Source organism: Nyctereutes procyonoides, unplaced genomic scaffold, assembly GCF_905146905.1.
Source record: "Nyctereutes procyonoides isolate TBG_1078 unplaced genomic scaffold, NYPRO_anot_genome, whole genome shotgun sequence".
NCBI classification, from domain to species: Eukaryota; Metazoa; Chordata; class Mammalia; order Carnivora; family Canidae; genus Nyctereutes; species Nyctereutes procyonoides.
In genome coordinates this window covers 26,920,618-26,939,456 of record NW_026575049.1, presented here as the reverse complement: position 1 = coordinate 26,939,456, position 18,839 = coordinate 26,920,618, and the positions used below count along the sequence as shown (strand labels likewise).

Below are 18,839 nucleotides of genomic sequence, written 5' to 3'. Positions count from 1 at the left end.
TAAATATTAGTTGTATTGTTATCTATTATCAGCCAAGCTCCCACGTGAGCCTTCTGATTATTTGGCCAGCCAGCAGCACAAGCCTTTGAGGACTGGCCCTCATCGCTTTTGCTCTGGGTGCTCTAGGGCAGAAATAGTCTGGGGCCACATCTAGCACGAGTTACTGCCCTCACTTCTTTCTCACTCTCCTGAAGGTAGGTGAGGTCTGAGGTCTCCAGATGGATCTACAGGAAATGATGAAGAACAAAGAAGGGCTCTGGAGCCAGACACTGACAGGGTCAAATCGAGGCCCCGCTGCTGTGTGACCTCAGGCCAATTTCTTAATCCCTTTCAATGTCATGGTTTTTTCATCTGTAAAAGGGGAACAAAACAGTTACCTCCCTCGTGAAGATTTTATGAAGATTAAATAAGGTAATGCACAGTGTCCGGCACATGGTGAGTGCTCGCTCAGTGAACATGAGCTATAATTGTTATTAAGTCCAGGGGCCTCTGTGACCATCATCCGGGTATTCCTTATCCCCATCTTCCCACTCCAAGATGGGGGTAGGCAACCAGCTTGCCAGGCCGGGTTAAGGATGTGTTTTATGTCAAAGAACTACTGATTAAATCCATCTTAAAGTTTCATTTTACACATATATTAAATTAATGCAAAAATGAAACCCTGGAACATGCATATGTGGCTGGTTGCCATATAAAGGGTTCAGCCCTTTTGAAAAGTGGTTCTTGGCCACAGCCATAAATGATCAATATCCTCTGACCCAGTAATACCACTCCTGGGAATTCAGCCTAAAGAAATAATTCAACAGACTTATAAAGGAAAAAAAAAAAGCCAACAACAACTATCTGTATGAAACTGATCCTGCAATGAGCATCTAGAAGAAAAATAATTAGGAACAACCTACATCTCCAGCAACAAGAGACCATCAGAGGATTGATGGATGGTAGAGGCAGAGATGGATTCCAGCATATTATAGCCATCATTAAAATGTTAATTACCAGCAATGGTAAGTCTGGAACAATGTCTACATCTGGATAAAAGACCAAGAGGGGCTGCAAAAATGGATACAATGGTGGAATTTGATGCAATTTCTCCCCCCAAAACACCTTTTTTACCTTTTTCAAATAGCAGCTAGAGCAATAACAAAAATAAGCACACAGGAAAGAAGACAAACAATTTCTCCTAAGCTCTCAAACGTGGCTCTCATTTGAGGCCTCGGGTGGAGGCCTGGGCCAGTGTGCCCTTCCCACCCCTTTGGAAGAAGGCTGGTGGGGTGAGGGAGGGGGTGATGCAGAGAAGTGCTGGTGAGGGGCGGGGGGGGGGGTGGCGGGGAAGACTGGCAGGGATGTGCCCAGGGTTCTGGGAGCAGGAACGGGGCTAGGAAGAAGACAGTGTGTGATCAGGGAGGGCCCCTGGGAGGAGGTGTCCTTAAAGCAGACTCTTGGATGCTGAATATGGATACTCGGGGGGTAATCTGAGCAGAGGCAAGAAGGAACTGGGAGTCGGGCCAGCTCTGAAGTTACAGCCTGGGAGCAGGTTGGGGAGTTTGCACCACAAGGAAGCCCCATGATGGGCTTAAGGAAGATCCTTGGGGCTGCCTGAAGAAAGATGGGTGGAGGGGGGTGCCTGGTGAGTTGAGGGGGCTGCAGCAAGCATCCAGAGAGATGAGATCACCTGGAAGGAGGAGGGCAAGGGAGGAGCTTCTCAGAGCACACCTGAAAAGCAGGTTGGTGGGGGACGGGAGTTCAGGCTGGGGCACCCTGAGGGCAGGGGGTCAGTGCGAAGTCCAGAGGGAGGTTCTCAGGAAGCGACTGGACCTATCCTGGAGAGAAACCTGGGCTGGACGAAGTTGGTTGGGGCACCACAGTAGAATGGGTGTTGGAAGCCGTAGGGTGTGGCTGAGTTCACCCAGGGAAAGGGAGAGCCAGGAGGGGCGTGGCCATTAAAGCAGGAGGACCCTGAAAGGGGACACAGAAGCAGAGAGGGAGAAGGAGCAGGAGAGAGGTGTCTAGAAGCCAAGGGCATGGAGGTCTGTAGGAGGGAATGATCGACGCGGTCAGATGGTCAGACGTTGGAGAGGCATTCAGCAAGATAAGGACTGAATCATTCTCGTTCAACTGATCAACTTTGGTGAGGTCCCCAGAGCATGTTCAGTGCGCCATAAAGGGAGAAGAAGGAGTGGCGAGATTACAGACCTTGAGAATCTGAGTGCGTCCTTTTGAGGATATTGGATGAAAAGAGAGAGGAGGAAGTAGGCCGTGGCTACAGGATGCATAGGGTCCTGCTGAGATGGGGGACCAGACCCCAGCCCCTCCCAAAGGCTCCACAGAGACTGGCTCTGGCCGCTGCCAGGCTCAGAAGACAGAGCTGGTGGGCAAGCTGACCCCCACCTTTCTGCCTCCATGTCCACTGCACTCAGAAAGCAGGAGAGGGTATGTGTAGGGAAGCCAGGGCTCTCCCAACCTGGGAGGCTGATCTGGTGCCAAATCCCAGGCGCCAGGATCCCCGCCCCCCCCCAACCTCAGCAGGCTAACTGGAGGGGAGCCCACCCTGCCAAATGCACAGGTGCTGGGGGAACAGGTCCAGGGCAAGCCCAGCCCTGCCAGCCCCAGACGTGGGAGGAACCACAGGTGCCATCTGGGTGTGGAGGCAGGCGCTAGGGCAGGCAAGAGGAAGTTTACCGAAAACCAAATCTCTCTCTCTCTCTTTTTTACATTAATAAACTCTTATTCCCAAAAGGGGGGTTTCTTCCCATTTTTAGTTCTGGCTACTTAAAAAATTAGCAGTATTATAGCTTAGTGATAAAAGTAGCCATCGCTCAAATTGATGGAGCACGTGGCTGCCAGGCACTGTTTTGGGCCATTGACAAAGACTAAGTCATTTCATCTTCCTAACACCCCGACGAGGTAGTGTCCCCATTTCCCGGGTGAGGACACTGAGGCTCCTCTTCACTGTTGAATTTTTGTGTTTCCCTGATTATCTTCTTGCTCTTGGCTCTCTCACCCTAGAAATGCCCTCAGAGCTGAAGGAGAAAAAGGGGATGCTGCTGGTCTGGCTTTCCTCCTGCCTCTGCCACTCACCCAGGAGGGCCCTGAGCCCGGGGTTTCTCACCAGTAAGGTGAGAAGGTTGGCTGTGATGGCCTGGCTGCACTCGGACACCCCCTGGGGTGGGTGCTGACACCAGCACAGACTTTCCGGAGGGCGGCTGGGGCCATGGCAAGGGCCAACCTTCCCCACACACATTATTGCCAGGCCAGAGGTTGATCTGAAGGAGCCATGAGGAGGGGGGTTCCCTGCATTTCCTTCTTCCCAGCCTCTCCTCCCCTCTGTCTTTGCCAGAGCCACTCAGGGCAAACTATGGGAGGGGGCTTTGGCCTCCATCTCCTCCCTCTTTCCACAGCTCTATCTTGGTGCTAACCCCCTTCCCTGCCATCTGCAAATCATGGATGGCCGTGGGGTGATCAGTGTCTTGCAGACCGGCCCTTCCACGTCCGCCCAGCGCCCCCAGGAAGGAAGGGGTCTGGCAACCTGAAAGGAAAAATGACTGGCCAGGGGATCACACCACAGCCAAGGGCAGATTCCCCCTGTAGGACCCCCTGGGTCTGACCTGAGCCAGGGACGGCTGAAAAAAAGGTGAAGGAGGAGAAGGAACCCTCGGGAGGCCCAGTCCTCGGGTCGGTCTCCGCCCCAGGGCTGGGCCAGCGCCACGAAAGCGGCTGCCCTTAGGAGTGTGGTCTGAGCCCCAGGGGGAGGGACCGGGATGGGAAGCGCTGAGGGGGCCCGGATTTGGCTGATGGGACGCTCTGTTCCCTGCTCTTCAGCAGGGCAGCAGCTCCCGGTCCGGTCCGGGACAGCGCTTCCTGTCTGCGGGCCGTGGGAAGCGAGAGGGACTGCAGCTGCTTTGGGGGCGCCTGGAACGAACAAACAAACGAAGCGGACCTTTAACGAGGCCCTACTACGTGCCCAGCATTTTCACACACACCTGCAAACACTAAACCCCCACCACGAGAGCGGGCACTGCGACGCCCGTTGCACAGACGCGGAAGCTGAGGCTTCGCACCGAGGCGCCTGGAGCCGACGCGAGGGGAACGCGCCCTTCCCGCCGCCCCGCCCCGCCCCGCCCGACGGCGCTCACCTCGATGCGGTCCAGGCGGTCCCGGAGGGCGCGCACGGCGTCCTCCAGCTCCAGGACGAGCGCCGGCGAGTCCCAGGGCCCGTCGGCCATGGCGTCGCGGCGGGGCCCGGCGTCCTGGAGGCCGCGCGGCAGGCCGCTCTCGCAGCGGCCCAGCTTGCCGGTGAGCTCGCGGATGGTGTCCTGGTCGGCGCGGATGCGCGCCTCCTGCTGCAGCGCCGTCTGGCGCAGCTGCTCGGCCGTGCTCTGCAGCAGCAGCAGCTCCTCGCGCTCGCCGGCCGCCGCGTCGCCCTGCGCGGCCCCCGACGGGCAGGCGGCCGCCAGCGGCGTGCACAGGAAGCGGCTGAAGAGCGGCGCGGGCGGCAGCGGGTGCGCGCTGGCCGCCGGCGCCCCGGGCAGCGCGGGGGGCCCGGCCGAGCCGCCCGCGCCGTGCAGCGCGCTCAGACTGCGCTGCGGGCCCGGGGACGCGGCGGCGGCGGCGGCGGCGGCGGCCGAGGCGGCCGAGGCGGCCGAGGCGTTGTCGGCGCCGCCGGGCAGCGCCCGCGCCGGGCTGGCCGCCAGGGGCACGCTGGCGATGATGCAGATGACGGCACCGAGGAACGCCAGCATGCCCGCGGCCAGCAGCACGGCCAGGAACTTCAGCGTGAGGCGGGCGGCGGGGGCGCCGAGGCCCCCGGCAGGCGCGGCGGCGGGGTCGGGGCCGAGCGGGGCCCGGGCGCGTGGGGCGGAGCGGGAGCGGGAGCGGGAGCGGGAGCGGGAGCCGCAGCGGGAGCCGGAGCCGCAGCCGCAGCCGCAGCCGGAACGGGAGCCGCAGCCGCAGCCGGAGCTCTTGCCGCGGCCGTTGCTGCCGCCGCTCTGAGCCCGGGCGGCGCGAGGAGGAGAAGGCGGCGGGCGGCGGGGAGGGGGAGCGGGCGCGGCGGCCCCGCCCCGCCCCGCCGGCTCCCCCCGGCCGGCCGTGGCCCAGCCCCGCACCCGTTCCGTGCCGGGCGCCGGGGCCGGGCCGCCGCGGGGAGCGCGATCCCACCGCCCGCGCCGCGCCGGACCCCCGGGGGACCCCCGCCGCGCCCCCTCCCGCCCCGGTGCCCCGGCCCCCTCCCCGCCCCGGTAAGGCCGACAGCCACCTTGCGGGAAGCTTGTCTCCGGGGCGGGCTCAGGGCCGAGCGACAGCTCCGAGCTCGCGCACGGTTTAGCCTCACCGCGGAGATGCGAAGCCCGAGGCCCACCGAGGTCAGGCCGCTGTCCAAGGTCACGCCCTAGGATGCTTTGGAGCAGCGTTTGAGTTCAGACCCTTCTGGCTGGACTCAGATTCCGGCGTGGAGCTGGGGGAGGGGCGTGGGTAGAAGAAAAGAGGTCGGTGTTGGGGGCAAGGCACTGGGGATTTGGAGCCAACTTCTGCTTACACTAGGGCCACCTGCCTGCCATCTCCCACCTCCAATCTCCTGAAGGAGCAGGGTTCACTTCCCTCCACACTCATCAAAAAGAAAACCCCAAGAACACACACACACACACACACACACACACAGCAGAAAGACAAAGAAAAACTTCCGGTGATCTCAGAACTACATGGTGTCTCCCCTGAAGCCCTAAGGGCAGGAAACATCAGGGGTCCCAGAGAAGACCCCTCTCCCCACCACAGTCTACATACAGTAGGAAGGCACAACCGTGCGTGTGGACCAGAAGGAACCAGAAGGAACGGGAGTGCGGCTGTGGTGTGGGGGTGGTTGAGGAGACTTACTTTCTCTTTTCAAACATGTCTATATATATTTTGCTGCAAATTAATTTTGCAATTAAAAACTTTAAAAAAAAATCCTACCATCCTCCACAATTCAGGTCCAGCTTCAGTTTTCCACGAGGCATTTTCTGACCAGCATGGGTTCCTGGTGCTGAAAGGGCCCTTAGAAGGCTGCAGATGTTGGGATGTTCACAGCCTAGGGTGCAGAGAAAGGCTGTGGCTCCTGGGAGTCACTGGCCAAGGCGACACCCAGGCCATTCTCCCTTCTAAGCCTTCATTCTTGACTGGAGGGGAAGACACAAGCTGGCTCTGAGGCACCACGGCTGCCGTATGGTCTCTATGTAGTGGTGGTTGTGGGGAGAGACCCACAGCCCTAGGGGACCCTCTCTGACCATTGGGATCCTGCCCGCTATGGTCCCTGAGCACATGCTCTGCACACCCCACCCAGGGTGATGCCCACCCTGCTCACCAGATCTCTGGGAGTCAAGGATCATGAACTGTAAAGTGGGAGCCAAGCAAGTACAGGCTGTGGACATGATGAGCCCCCAGAGCCTTATGCACACAGTTGTGAGTTAGTACTCACTGGAGCAGTGACCTGGAAACCCTGCCAGGTGGCACAGCTTAGGGGAAGCATCTCCGCGATGGAGAGGTGAGCCAGGCTCCCTGAAGGCCAACGCAGGCAGAAGGGGACCCAGGAAGTCCAGAAGGTGCATGAGGCACTGGGACTCCTGATGCAGCTGCTCGTGTTCTGTGAAGACGGAAACACACACAATATCCGGAGGAGAAACTGTTACAGAAAATCCAGGGAAGGACAGGGGAGGCTGAGAGAGGGGGCTGCTGCGAGGGCAGCAGAGCCATTGTGGCTTGAGCACCAAATGATGCCACTTTTATGTGAGCTGCCCCATGAGATTAGGGGACAATTGGATAAATGGGTCCATAGGCTGGCGTCAAATCTTTTTAAACTGGTCTGTTTATCCTGTGATAGGAACATGTGAATTCCTGCTTCTAAATCCATCAGTGGCTCCCCATCCCTTATGGAATAAATTCCAAACCTCTTAAGAGGCAGTACCTTCTAGTGGTCGAGGGCATGGGCTCTCTGAGAGCCAGAAGGCCTAATTCTAACCCTGCCTGCCCCTGTTTTCAGTTGTGGGACATGGTTTGCCAGGAGGGTAAGGTCTTAGGCCCTTCCCAATTCTTGACACCCTCTCTGTACCTCAGTTTTCCAAATTATAAAATGGGGAATAGCAATAATACGTGGGAAGCCTCAGTAAATGCCAGGCCTGATTATGCTAACTTCTCTCGGTTTGTAAGACTGTTAGCAACCCTGGACACTGCTCACCCTTCCAGCCTCATCTCCTATTCCTCACTGTCTGGAGCAATATCAAACTGCGCATAATTCCCCAAACACACCAGAATGTTCCCTCTCTCTGCTTTTGTTCATGGTGTCTGCTGCCTGCCATGCTGCTCCTCTCCTTCTTCCTTGGCTCATCTCTATCCCCAACATCAGCATGGAGCCCCCACCCAGGATGGCTTCTTGGTAAATGTTTGCAGAGCTAGTTCCCCTACAGGCAACACTCGCTGCTGCTGGAGTGGGTTGGGGGAGGGGAGGCTAGGACAGGGAGGTCCTGACACTCATTTCTCAGGGGCTGTGGAAGAGACCCCCCCCCCACCGCCCCACACTCCTAACCAGAATTCCTCCAGATATGGTCAGAAACAGATCCTCAGGGGAACTTCGCTTGGATTTGTCCCTACATTTTCCCTCTAAGTGTCATGCCTCTTGGGCTTTTTATTTCTTCACTTATATCCCATTCATAGGGTAAGGGAATTCTCCCCTCAATGAACAAATATAGTTATTCATTCAAAATATATGTTTTGAGACCGACTTTGTGCCAGGCATAATGCCAGGCACTGGGGAGAGCTGGAAATAAGACAAGCTCGCAGTTTATGTTCTAGTGGGGAGGTAAGCAGTAAACAAATGAATAATTAAATGAGTTAATTTATAAGAGTAATGAGAACTACAAAGAAAATTTAAAAAGTAATATAGAAAATTGTAGGCAGTGTGTGTGTGTGTGTGTGTGTGTGTGTGTGTGTTGGTGGGGGGTTTTGGGGGGTTGGCATTATTTATAAGGTTGTCAGAAAAGTCCTGCACATGAACTGAGACCTGAAAGGCCTGAGAAAACAGCCATGCAGAAATCTGGGGAAAGACTGAGTGTTCTAGGCAGAGGAGACAGCTAGTGCAAAGGCCCTGAGGCAGAAATGAGCTTGGTATGTTCCAGGAACAGAAAAAAGACCACTGGGGCTAAAGGAGCGTGAACTTCAGGGGAGAGGGGAAATTTGGAGAGAAAGGCAGATAAAGTCATTTAGGGCTTCACAGGCTATGGGAGGAGAATGGGTTTGATTCTAAGCCCAATTGGAAGCCTCGACGTAGGGAAGTGACATCACATGGTTTGTGTTTGTTAAAGATCTCTCTGGTAGTTTTATGGAGACGGGGTCATATCAGGGTAGGAGGGGAAGACAACCAGGAGCCGTGCAACCATCCAGGTGAGAGGAGTGGAGACTTGGAAGACTGAGAGAATTGGATGGATCGTTTTAGAGGTAGTTTGCCACTTAGGTCCTCCAAGCACACACTGGGATGGGGATGGATAAACAAGTGGTTCATTGGGGGCTAAGGGCTGTGAGAGCCTCAGACCCCAATGCAGATCTGACAAAGTCTTGGCCAATCCGACAGGGAGCTCTAGGGTCAGGATTGACCAGTAGGGAAGTTTTGTATTGGGTGGAAATGCCCAGTCCCTTGATACCCTTTTCATGCTCCATCCTTAGTTGGGAGCTGCCTCAGAATAAGGTGGCTTCAGCTCTGAAGCGGGAGTGATGTCCACGAAAACCTGCACGCGGATGTTTAGAGGAACTTAATTCATAATTGCCATCACTTGGAAGCAACCTGGATGTCCCTGAGGCCGTGAACAGATAAATAAATTGGTGTATCCACACAATGGAACCTTATTCAGCATTAAGAAATGAGCTATCAAGTCATGAAAGGACTTGGAGGAACCTTACATGCGTATTACTCAGTGAAATTGGTCAGCCCTAAAAGGCTCCATGCTGTATGACTCCACCTAGAAGACATCTGGAGAAGTAAACTATAAGAACTGTGAAAAGATCTGTGATTGCCAGGGGTTATGGGGGAGGGAGGGATGGATAGGCGCAGCACAGAGGAGTTTTAGGGCAGGGAGACTGTCTTCTCCAGGATACCATAATGGTGGGTACGTATCATTATACCTTTATCCAGATCCACAGAATGTACAACACTAAGGTAACTTAAGGACTTGGGGTAACAACAACGTGTCAATGTAGGTTCATTCATTGCAACAAATGTGCCACTCGGGTGGGGGACCTTGAGAGTGAGGGAGCCTATGCATGTGTGGGGGAGGGAGTATATGGGAAATCTTTGGATCTTCTGCTCGATATTGTCATGAACCTAAAATGGCCCTAATGAATGAACAAACAAAAGCTGGAAAGGCTCCGGAAAGCACCGCAGCTGGAGGGTGTCTGCTAACTGCATGGGGCGCAGCCCTGTGGCAAGTTCATTTTTAAACGGGGAGCTGGGGGATCCCTGGGTGGCGCAGCGGTTTGGCGCCTGCCTATGGCCCAGGGCGCGATCCTGGAGACCCGGGGTCGAGTCCCGCATCGGGCTCTCGGTGCATGGAGCCTGCTTCTCCCTCTGCCTGTGTCTCTGCCTCTCTCTCTCTCTCTGTGACTATCATAAATAAATAAAAATTAAAAAAAAAACAGTGCCCCTCCATGGCTGCCACTCTCCACCCCTTGCGTGAAGATCCACTTCTCCACGCAGGTCAGGAGGCAGATCCTCCAACGGCCCCTCTGGGCCTCTCTTCTTGGGGAGATATTTAGAAGTGGGGGGTTGGTGGGATGAACCATGGGCTCCATCGCTCCAGTTGGTCTCAGGGCCCCAAGAGGTATCCACTGTCTCCCTCCTCCACTGCCCATCATAAATTCCCCTTGCCTTCTTATTACCTCTGCTGAGAAAACGTAGGATGAATATTCTTTCCTTCTCCTAGACTAGCAAAGTCCACACAAGCTCAATAAATATTTATTGAACTGAGATTTTTATTTTTATTTTTTTTAAAGCAGAGGAGGGAGGGAGGACGATAGGGATAGGGAAAACCTTCAGACCACAACAAAGTCACGTCTAAAAGAATGGGAGAAGGCTGCTAGTTTGGGACCTGGTAGTTTTTGCCACAGGCACATGGCACACTCAGATCTTGAACCCAGGGCTTCGGGTGACCAATTCATATCAGCTTAGCACTGCAAGTCCCGGGTCCTGGGAAGATCAGGCCAGCTGGTCACCCTGACGATCTCCAAATCACACTCCCCCCAGGTGCTGGTCCTTAAGGGGTATCGAACAGCACACGAGTCTCCCTCTTCCTGCCTTCCTCAGCCACTGTGCTTCCCTCCAGGGCTGCATCTCCCACTTTACCCACTTTACCGTCTCCTGTGAGACTGGGACCAGCTGCAACCGCCTCATGCCTGTGTCTTCGGGGGCCTGCACCTGTGGATGCTCAAGCTCCCAGCGAAGGAGGACAATTCTTCGGGTGTGCTTGTGAGCTAAAGAGCTTCCTTTCCCTGGAGAGTGGGGGCTGCCAGGGTCCATCCTGGACATCTCCATCCTGAGAGTCCAGTCTCCACCCAGGGATGGACTGTGCCAGAACCAGAGCCGCCTCGTTCTCCTCGTCTATAAAGTGGGGTCGTGGTACCTACCGCATAGTGAGAACAGGATAAGAGCAGATGAGATGCTGTGTGTAAAATCTCCCGAGGACTCAGGGGCAAGGACCATTTCTCACCACGTTGTTTGGTGTGCCCAGGGCACAGCACAGTGGTGGCACTTAGTAAGTACCCAATACATGCTATCCCTTATTATTCCTAGCACATAGTAGGTGCCCAGTAAACGTTAATTTCCTTTTTTTTACTTCTTTTTTAAAATTAAGATTTTATTTATTTATTTGACAGAGTGAAAGAGAGAAAGCGAGCACAAGCGGGGGGGGGGGGAGGCAGAGGAGAGGGAGAAGCAGGCTCCCCACTGAGCAGGAAGCCCGACAGGGGACTCGATCACAGGACCCCAGGATCATGACCTGAGCTGAAAGCAGATGCTTCACCAACTAAGACCTCTAGGGACCCCTCATTTTTACTCCTTTACCTTTATCCCCAAGTGCCTACAATGCCTTCCCCTGTAGGTGCACCGTCATTCCCTGTTTCCCCTTCCACCCCTTCCCAGAGTCGGGGATCGTGCAGACTAAGGCTCATATATGCATTCAACCAACGTCCCCCAGCCCACGACCTTCCAAGGGGAAGCAGGACTCAGAAATGTTTGCATCTTAGCAGTAGATTCCAGGACTAGGAGCCTGACCAGAGAGGAGGAGCAGAAACCAGGGAAGAGAGAGAGCTTTCCCCTCTGGGGAAGCCCAGAGATTTCCATCCAGGGTTTCTGCTTCCCTGGAAGCAGCAAAAGGAGCCAACCCACCTCTCAGGCTCAGGCAGGAAGCGAGGACATCTGTTCCCAGCTCAGGAGGGACCGAGAACCAAGGAGGAAACGGGTGTCCTCCTTGCAGGGGGCCTGGCAGTTGGCTGGAAGGTGTGTGCCTGCAGCCAGGCCCAGCCGGGAAAGACCAGAACAAGTGGCCGGCCAATGAGACTGTGTCCTCTCTTGGTGGCTGTCGGGGCCGGGGTGCTCTCACCGTTCAACCACCATGCCACCAGCCCCTGGGGTTCAGTCCATTCCTCCTACCCACACTTCTCAAACTGTTACTCACCATGGCAACCCCGGCGCTCCACATTATAATCTTCCCTGTTTCACAGATAAGAATTGAAACTCAGAGAGGTGCTGTAACTTGCCCAGGGCCCCATGCTCAGTGCAGGCACACCTGGGATTAGAACCCCGAAGTTTTCAGACTCCACATCGCACATCGTTCTTGCTCTCTCTCGAGTCGATGAGCCCCTGAGCAATGAGGTAAAGCCAAGTACATCCTGGAGCCTCACTCTGCCCTGGGCTCAGTCCACCTCTTTCTCCAGGCCCTGCCCTGACCTCAGGCGCCCATCTAAACCCCTCAGCCACTGTGGCCTGCCCCTGCCCTCACCCAGGGGTCCCCGCACTGCTTTCTTTTGCACTGATCTGTGACTTGCGTTTCCCCCACGAAACCTGAGAACTTCTGGCAGTCTGGCTCCGCGCCCGTTTCGTATCTGGGTCACTGGCACCCAGCGTGTGCTCGGGGTGTGTTTACTTCACACACGATGGAACCGAAGGGCTAATGCCCATTTCTCCAGCTCCTCTAGGAAAGGTGATTTCTGATCACCCCCAGGATTCTGCAGACACTCTACTTGGAGGCAGGAAAGCCGAGTTTTTAGGGCTCCAGGGGTCTCCCTTTCTTTTCTTTTTTTTTTTTTAAAGATTTTATCTATTTATTCATAGAGACAGAGAGAGAGGCAGAGACACAGGCAGAGGGAGAAGCAGGCATCATACAGAGAGTCTGACGTGGGACTCGATCCAGGGTCTCCAGGATCATGCCCTGGGCTGCAGGCGGCGCTAAACCGCTGCATCACCGGGGCTGCCCCAGGAGTCTCCCTTTCTTAATCTGTAGAGCGGGTATGGACAGACCTTGCTGTCTACGGATATGATGGAAGGCCTGTGAAAGACAAAAGGTCTCCTTAGGAAGGAGGCTCAGGGACAAGTGGCCGCTGAAGAGTCAGAGCAGAGGCTTGAGATGGGCCTGGAGGCAAGGGGGGTACTGGGACCTCACCGGACGACCGCTCATGTGTATCCAGCGAGGAACCAAGGGTGTCTGGCAGCTACTCCTCAAATACCATCTGTTTCCTGACCTAGCTTGGGGGACCCAAGGTGATCCCTAGGGGAAGTGGGGGGCAGGTTAGGAAGACTCTCCCAGAGGCTGGAAGAAGGGACAGTGCAGGAGAGCAGGGTGGAGTGGGCAGTCCTGCTGGCGGGACCCCCGCTCCTGCCCATCAGCCTGCCAGCCTTCGTCTCGGTCCACTTCGGGATGGATCGCACCTTGGGTCTCTTTCCTCCAAAGTTGGCCTGTCACCAGCCTTAGCTGCAGCCACTAGCAGATTGTACCCACACACAGTTTATTTTTTCAGATACAGAAGCAGAGATTCAGGGAGGGGAAGGGATTTTCTCCCGATTACACAGCAAAGAGGAAGCATTTGATAATAAAGATGAGGTGGGGGATCCCTGGGTGGCGCAGCGGTTTAGCGCCTGCCTTTGGCTCAGGGCGCGATCCTGGAGACCCGGGATCGAATCCCACGTCGGGCTCCCGGTGCATGGAGCCTGCTTCTCCCTCTGCCTGTGTCTCTGCCTCTCTCTCTCTCTCTCTCTCTCTCTGTGTGTGTGACTATCATAAATAAATAAAAAAAAAGAAACATCTCTTAAAAAAAAAATAAAGATGAGGTGGTTCTTGCTCTGCTCCTAAGTGCATGATACGCAATCATCTAAAGCCTCACAAAGCCTCAATGGAACAGCCATGCCACCTTCACCGTCTCCATGTGATGGCTGGTGGCGCTGAAGCACAGAGAAGGTAAGCAACTTGCTCCAGGTCACTCTGCCAAGGTAAGGAACTGGGATTCAAGTTCAGGTGTTCAAGTTCATGACCACTAGGCTGTGCGGACTTTCTGGGAGGAAGCCCAGTGCAGGGAAGGCACTGTTCTGCACCCGATGGCCTGGGAGGGGGTTTAGGAGTAGGGCAGGAGCCTCAGGAGGGAGGAAAGAGGGTCTGTGTGGAGGCTGAAGCAGGGAACACCCAGAATGAGCTGCGCTTGGCAGGCTGCAGGCAGAGATAATTTTACTTTCTCTAGTGGCTGTCTTGTCGACCTATTCTGTTGACCCAATCTTTCTCACTCTTGGATGAAATCTTAAGCATACCTCATAACTTTTTCAGTTACTCTTAGGTTTTACCTTATTTTTTTTTAAAGATTATATTTATTTATTTGACAGAGAGAGAAAGAGAAAGAAAGCCAGAGAGCACAGGCGGGGTAGGACGGGGGGGGGGGGGGGGGGGGTGGAACCGTAGAGGGAGGGGGAGAAGCAGGCTCCCCGCCGAGCAGGGAGCCTAACATGGGGCTTTATCCCAGGACTCTGGGATCATGACCTGAGCTAAAGGCAGCCGCTCAACCTACTGAGCCACCCAGGTGCCCCGATTTTACCTTGTTTTAGATATTAAAATAGTCTAGAAGCAAAGCTTTAAGCTCTGTTCAAACCTTCTCCTTTTCTTTAAATCTGCTTTAAACTCAAAGACCTGTATAATGAGGAAGAAGGCACTCTTTCTCATTAGGGGTACTTCTGTGGGTTCTTCAGAGACCACCCCCCACCCCATCACTAGGGATCTGTCGTTTCTACCTGGGCAAAGCCTCGCCGGGCTGGTGGGGCTTACAGCCCCCTTCAGCACCTGCCTTCTGGGGGTCCAGCCCAATATGAGTCCTTCTGATAGGATCTTGTGTCCCTTCCCTGCTCAACCAATCCTCTTGAGGGCAGGGTCCTAATTCAAAATAACCTCAAACCAGCCGCATTCTGCAAGGTTCGCTCTGGAGCCCTGGGAAACACACTTGCATTCTGGCCCCCAAAGGCTGGGAGTGCAGGCTGTTCCCGGAGCAGCTCGGTCCTTCCCTCACAGAAACAAGGAAGCCTAGCCAGCCTTCCCCCTTTGTCACTCATGCTCAGAATTCCAGGGCACACATGCCATGCTCTTGGGTTTTCTTTTTTTTTTTAATATTTTATTTATTTATTCATGAGAGACACTCAGAGAGAGGCAGAGACACAGGCAGAGGGAGAAGCAGGCTTCATGCAGGAAGCCCAATGCGGGACTTGATCCCTAGACCCCAGGATCACGTCCTGGGCATGAAGACAGGCACCAAACCACTGAGCCACCCAGGTATCCCCACTCTTGGGTTTTCTGAAGCCCCTTCACTTGCCCTGAGGTTGGGGAGCACCGCCAACTGTTTCTAAAGAGGGCCCCCTCTTCAATCCTTCCCCCATACTCAGCCATGCAGCCTTGGAAGGTTGAGGGATCGGGAGCACTTTTGGCTCAGCCTCACTGCACGTCTATGCTTTGGATTGGAGGTACTTGGTGCCCACTGTCCTTGGCTCTGGGGGTCTGGACTGGAGTAGGCAGCAGGGCTGAGGTGGAACAGAGGGATTAGAGTGGTATTTCTACTCAGGTCCCTCAGTCACAGGGTGACAGGCCAGAAAGGGATGAGTCAGAGATGAGGCGCAGGGTTCAGGTGGCTCCATTAGTGGAAAGTAGTGAATCAGGCAGTCCATGGGGGCCAATTTGGAGTCCAGAGGCTGGTTTTGAACACGGAGTTTGAGGGTGACACATGGGGGTGGAGCAGAGAGGTTGAAAGCATGGACTTTGAAGTTAGGGGGTTTGGGTTTCAATTCCAGCTCCACAGCTTACCAAGGTGCCACCTGGGGCAAGTGAGTCAGCCTCTTTCTCCAGTTCCCTGGGCTGCACCATGGGGGCATTAACCCAGAGTGAAACTTGAGTGTGAACTTCAGAGCCTAGCTCAAGGGGCCCTCAGGAGGGTTCCCTCCAATCCCATGAGGAAGGGAGTATTACTCTCATCTCCCATTTTACAGATGGGGAAACTGAGGCACATCGAGCTGAGCAATATATCAAGCCAGGCCCACACTGTCAGGCAGCCCAGCTCTGCTTCCTGCACGCTCACCTACCATGCTCCCCGGGAGGATGGTGGCACAGTGGGAAGTATGCCTGCATGGGTTCAAATCCTACCCCGACCACGTTTCTACATGAGCTAGTTACTTCACCTTTCTGGACCACATGTCCCTCGTTGATATATTGTGGGCACTGAGCTCTCTGGGTTGTGAGGATTTAAGAAGTTAATCCTTGTAAAGTCCACTCCATATGTGTGAGATTTCCTTCTCAGAGCAATTCTGGGTTGGAAGGATAATTAGAGGAAGCCCCTCTCCTACATCTTACAGAGGACACAGCGGGGCCCAGAGAGAGTGATTGACGGGTCTGAGATGACACAGGGGGCAGAGCTGGGGCTCATCCACTGTTTCTCAGCTACCCTGAAGCCGTTAGAAGGGAGGAGGGCATCGAGAATTGGGAGCAGACAGCTGAACACCCGGACCAAAGTCAGAGGAATGGTCAAGTCTGGATGCATAGATCTGGAAGGTGTCTTCTCTTACCCAAGCTGTGCTTGAGCAAAACCCGTTGGGGTTCATCACCTCAGGCCTCCCAAGGAACCCTGCCAAGTAGGGGCTCCCGTCTTCCAATACAGCTGAGGAGCACCAAGGACTGGAGAGGGGGAAGTGACCCGGCCACCTGAACCCGGACGAGGGTCTCTTTATGATGACTGAGGTGTGAAAGGCAGACAGACGGAGGAGGGATGAGTATGGGGGAGCGGGTCAGGGCTGATGAGGATAAAAAGCCTCCGCCAGGACCCTACGACATGGAAACTGTGCCACGGGGCCCTGCAGAGATTGCCAAGGGAAGACGCTCACTTTAATGAGTCCCTGTGGGGGACAGTCTACAATTGCCTTTTCCAGAGTGTGTCCCGTTGCCTTGCTCACAGACGAGAGCATCAGAGCCTTAACAGAGAACCCCTAGGGACCTCCCAATCCACCCCAAAAGAGCGTGTTGCTCGTGCTGGGATTTCACACCATGAGATGAGGTGGGCAGAAGGCTGGTGGGGGGCCTGTCTTTATGCCACAGCACCAAGAACCCCTGCCACCTGCTTTGTCCCATTTCTATCAGCCCATCGTGGCTCTGCATAGATGTTTCCTTCTGGCTCATAAAGGCTGATCACCAGCAGCTGTCATTTAAATGGAGGCTTGTGTCTTTGTCACATTCTGAGCTCAGCCTTTGGAAGAGACAGAGAAGACTTTGGTCTTCTGCTCTAATGAAGGTCATATTCCGTCTAGAGGGCCCACAGGGGACCTGTTCCCATCCAGCATCAACTCCATTTGGCTGTGCACCTCCTGTGTGTCCACCATGTATTCACACTTCCACATTCATCTTGAGTCTCATTGTTCTAAAGAGATTTCAGAAGTTTGGGGAAGGAGCAAGATGCCAGGGAATGAGAGATGTGGGTTACTATCCAAATACATGAGGCTTAGTTTTTCAGTTCTCTTTTAGCCATTGATTTTTTATTTAATTATACATGATTAGGGACACCTGGGTGGCTCAGCGGTTGGGCGTCTGCCTTTGGCTCGGGCCATGGTCCCCTAGTCCCAGGATAGAGTCCCGCGTCAGGCTCCCTGTGCAAAGCCTGCTTCTCCCTCTCCCTCTGCCTGTGTCTCTGCCTCTCTCTGTGTCTCTCATGAATAAATAAATAAAACAGAAAATAATTATACATGAACGGTGAGGACAATTTCTTGAGATTTGTTGGGATTTGCTTTATATCATGTCGCATGATGCACATGGTAATATATGGAAATCTTCAGCGTGTGCTTGAAAATGACATGTCAGGTGCAGGATTCTATACATGGCTGTCATTCTGCTGCGTGTCTCTGTGGCTTGCTTCTTTGTATGTCTTATAATTTTGGATTGCAAGCTCACGTTAACAAGGGTATCCCATTGTGGAAATGTCCCTCCAGAGAGGCTTGCATTTACTATTGCCACGTGCTCGGTGGGTGTTACACATCCCACGTTTGCTCAATATGTTAATTACCAGACCTGGCAGTGCTGAGACCACGTGGGTAATACCAACTCAAATCTCAAATTTGTGTTAGGAAGGTCTTGAGTCAGAATTTCTCAAGAGAGACTTCATTTTTTTTAAAGATTTTTTATTTATTTACTAGAGAGAGAGAGAGAGAGAGAGAGAGAAGCAGGCTCCATGGAGGGAGCCCGACGTGGGACTCGATCCCAGGTATCCAGGATCACACCCTGGGCTGAAGGCGGCGCTAAACCGCTGAGCCACCGGGGCTGCCGGAGAGACTTCATTTTTATTTTTCCATCCAGAACCAAAAGTGAGACAACTTCTCTGATGACTTTTTTTTTTAACCGAAGAGTTTTTTTCTTCCACTTGCCTTTTCATTGAAGATATGCTTTATTCAGGTGTCTAGGTTTCACATCTCTTTTGGCAAGGGTTCAAGACCTTGTCTCCCATCCTTTATATAGATGTAGAATCCAAGCTCCTTGGTTACCAAGATCAGCAAAGGCCAATGCTTCCCCACACCTGTCCCTGTGTCACCCAAAGACCTACCCTGCAGGGCAAAGGATGCAGTGATCTGCATATCACTCTGATTTTGGCTTCCTCTTTGTTTATGGTCCCTAGGGATTTCTTTACTACCTTGGAAAGTCAGCTGGGTATATAACAGAATGTCTGTTACACTTTAGCCAGAATCTCTAGGTATTGGGTAGCATCCCATCAGAAGGCTCCATCCACCACACCCAAGACCTGGGTTCCCCTTCCTTCAGCTTCTGAGTGACCCTGGGAAGTGCTAATGGAGTTCATTGTCCCCAGCCACCTGCTCCACAACCTCACCCACATGAAAGGCATGAGATTGTGGAGTGAGTGACAGGCAGGAGCTGGATATCCCAGGGGCCCCTGGAGTGAAGCACCTAAGTCCCTAGTGACCCTTTCAGGGCATCTGGTGACATCTAGGGACAGATTTCTCTAGCAGTGCCTGAGTGAGCAGGAACTTGCTGCTCCAAGCCTCAAATCCATGGGTCAAAATCCCTCCTGATTCACACCCATGGGGTCACACCCAAGCTGCACTCCCCCTCCTCACAAGCTGACTCCTCCTCCAGGCTCCCCAGCCTGCCTGTGAAAGGCACCAACACCCATTGCTTTGCCCACCAGGTACCTGGGAGGTTTTCAGAGGTTCCCTCTTGCAAGCCCTGAAAGCCAATCACAAACTTCAATATTTCAAATTCTCTCAACTCTGGCCACTTCCTACCATCCCCACTGCCTCTGCTGTGTGCAAGTCTCAT

The 18,839-nt window shown here is 54.1% G+C and overlaps 1 protein-coding gene across 1 annotated transcript in view; it reads right to left on the bottom strand.

The window, feature by feature from the left end:
• Positions 1-18,839, bottom strand: part of NPTXR (neuronal pentraxin receptor) — a 42,158-nt gene that overhangs the window by 18,325 nt on the left and 4,994 nt on the right. Inside the window, exon 2 of the mRNA XM_055329424.1 lies at positions 4,134-4,985. Coding sequence (XP_055185399.1) covers positions 4,134-4,985 — 852 coding nt within the window. The remainder of the gene's footprint in view (positions 1-4,133; positions 4,986-18,839) is intronic.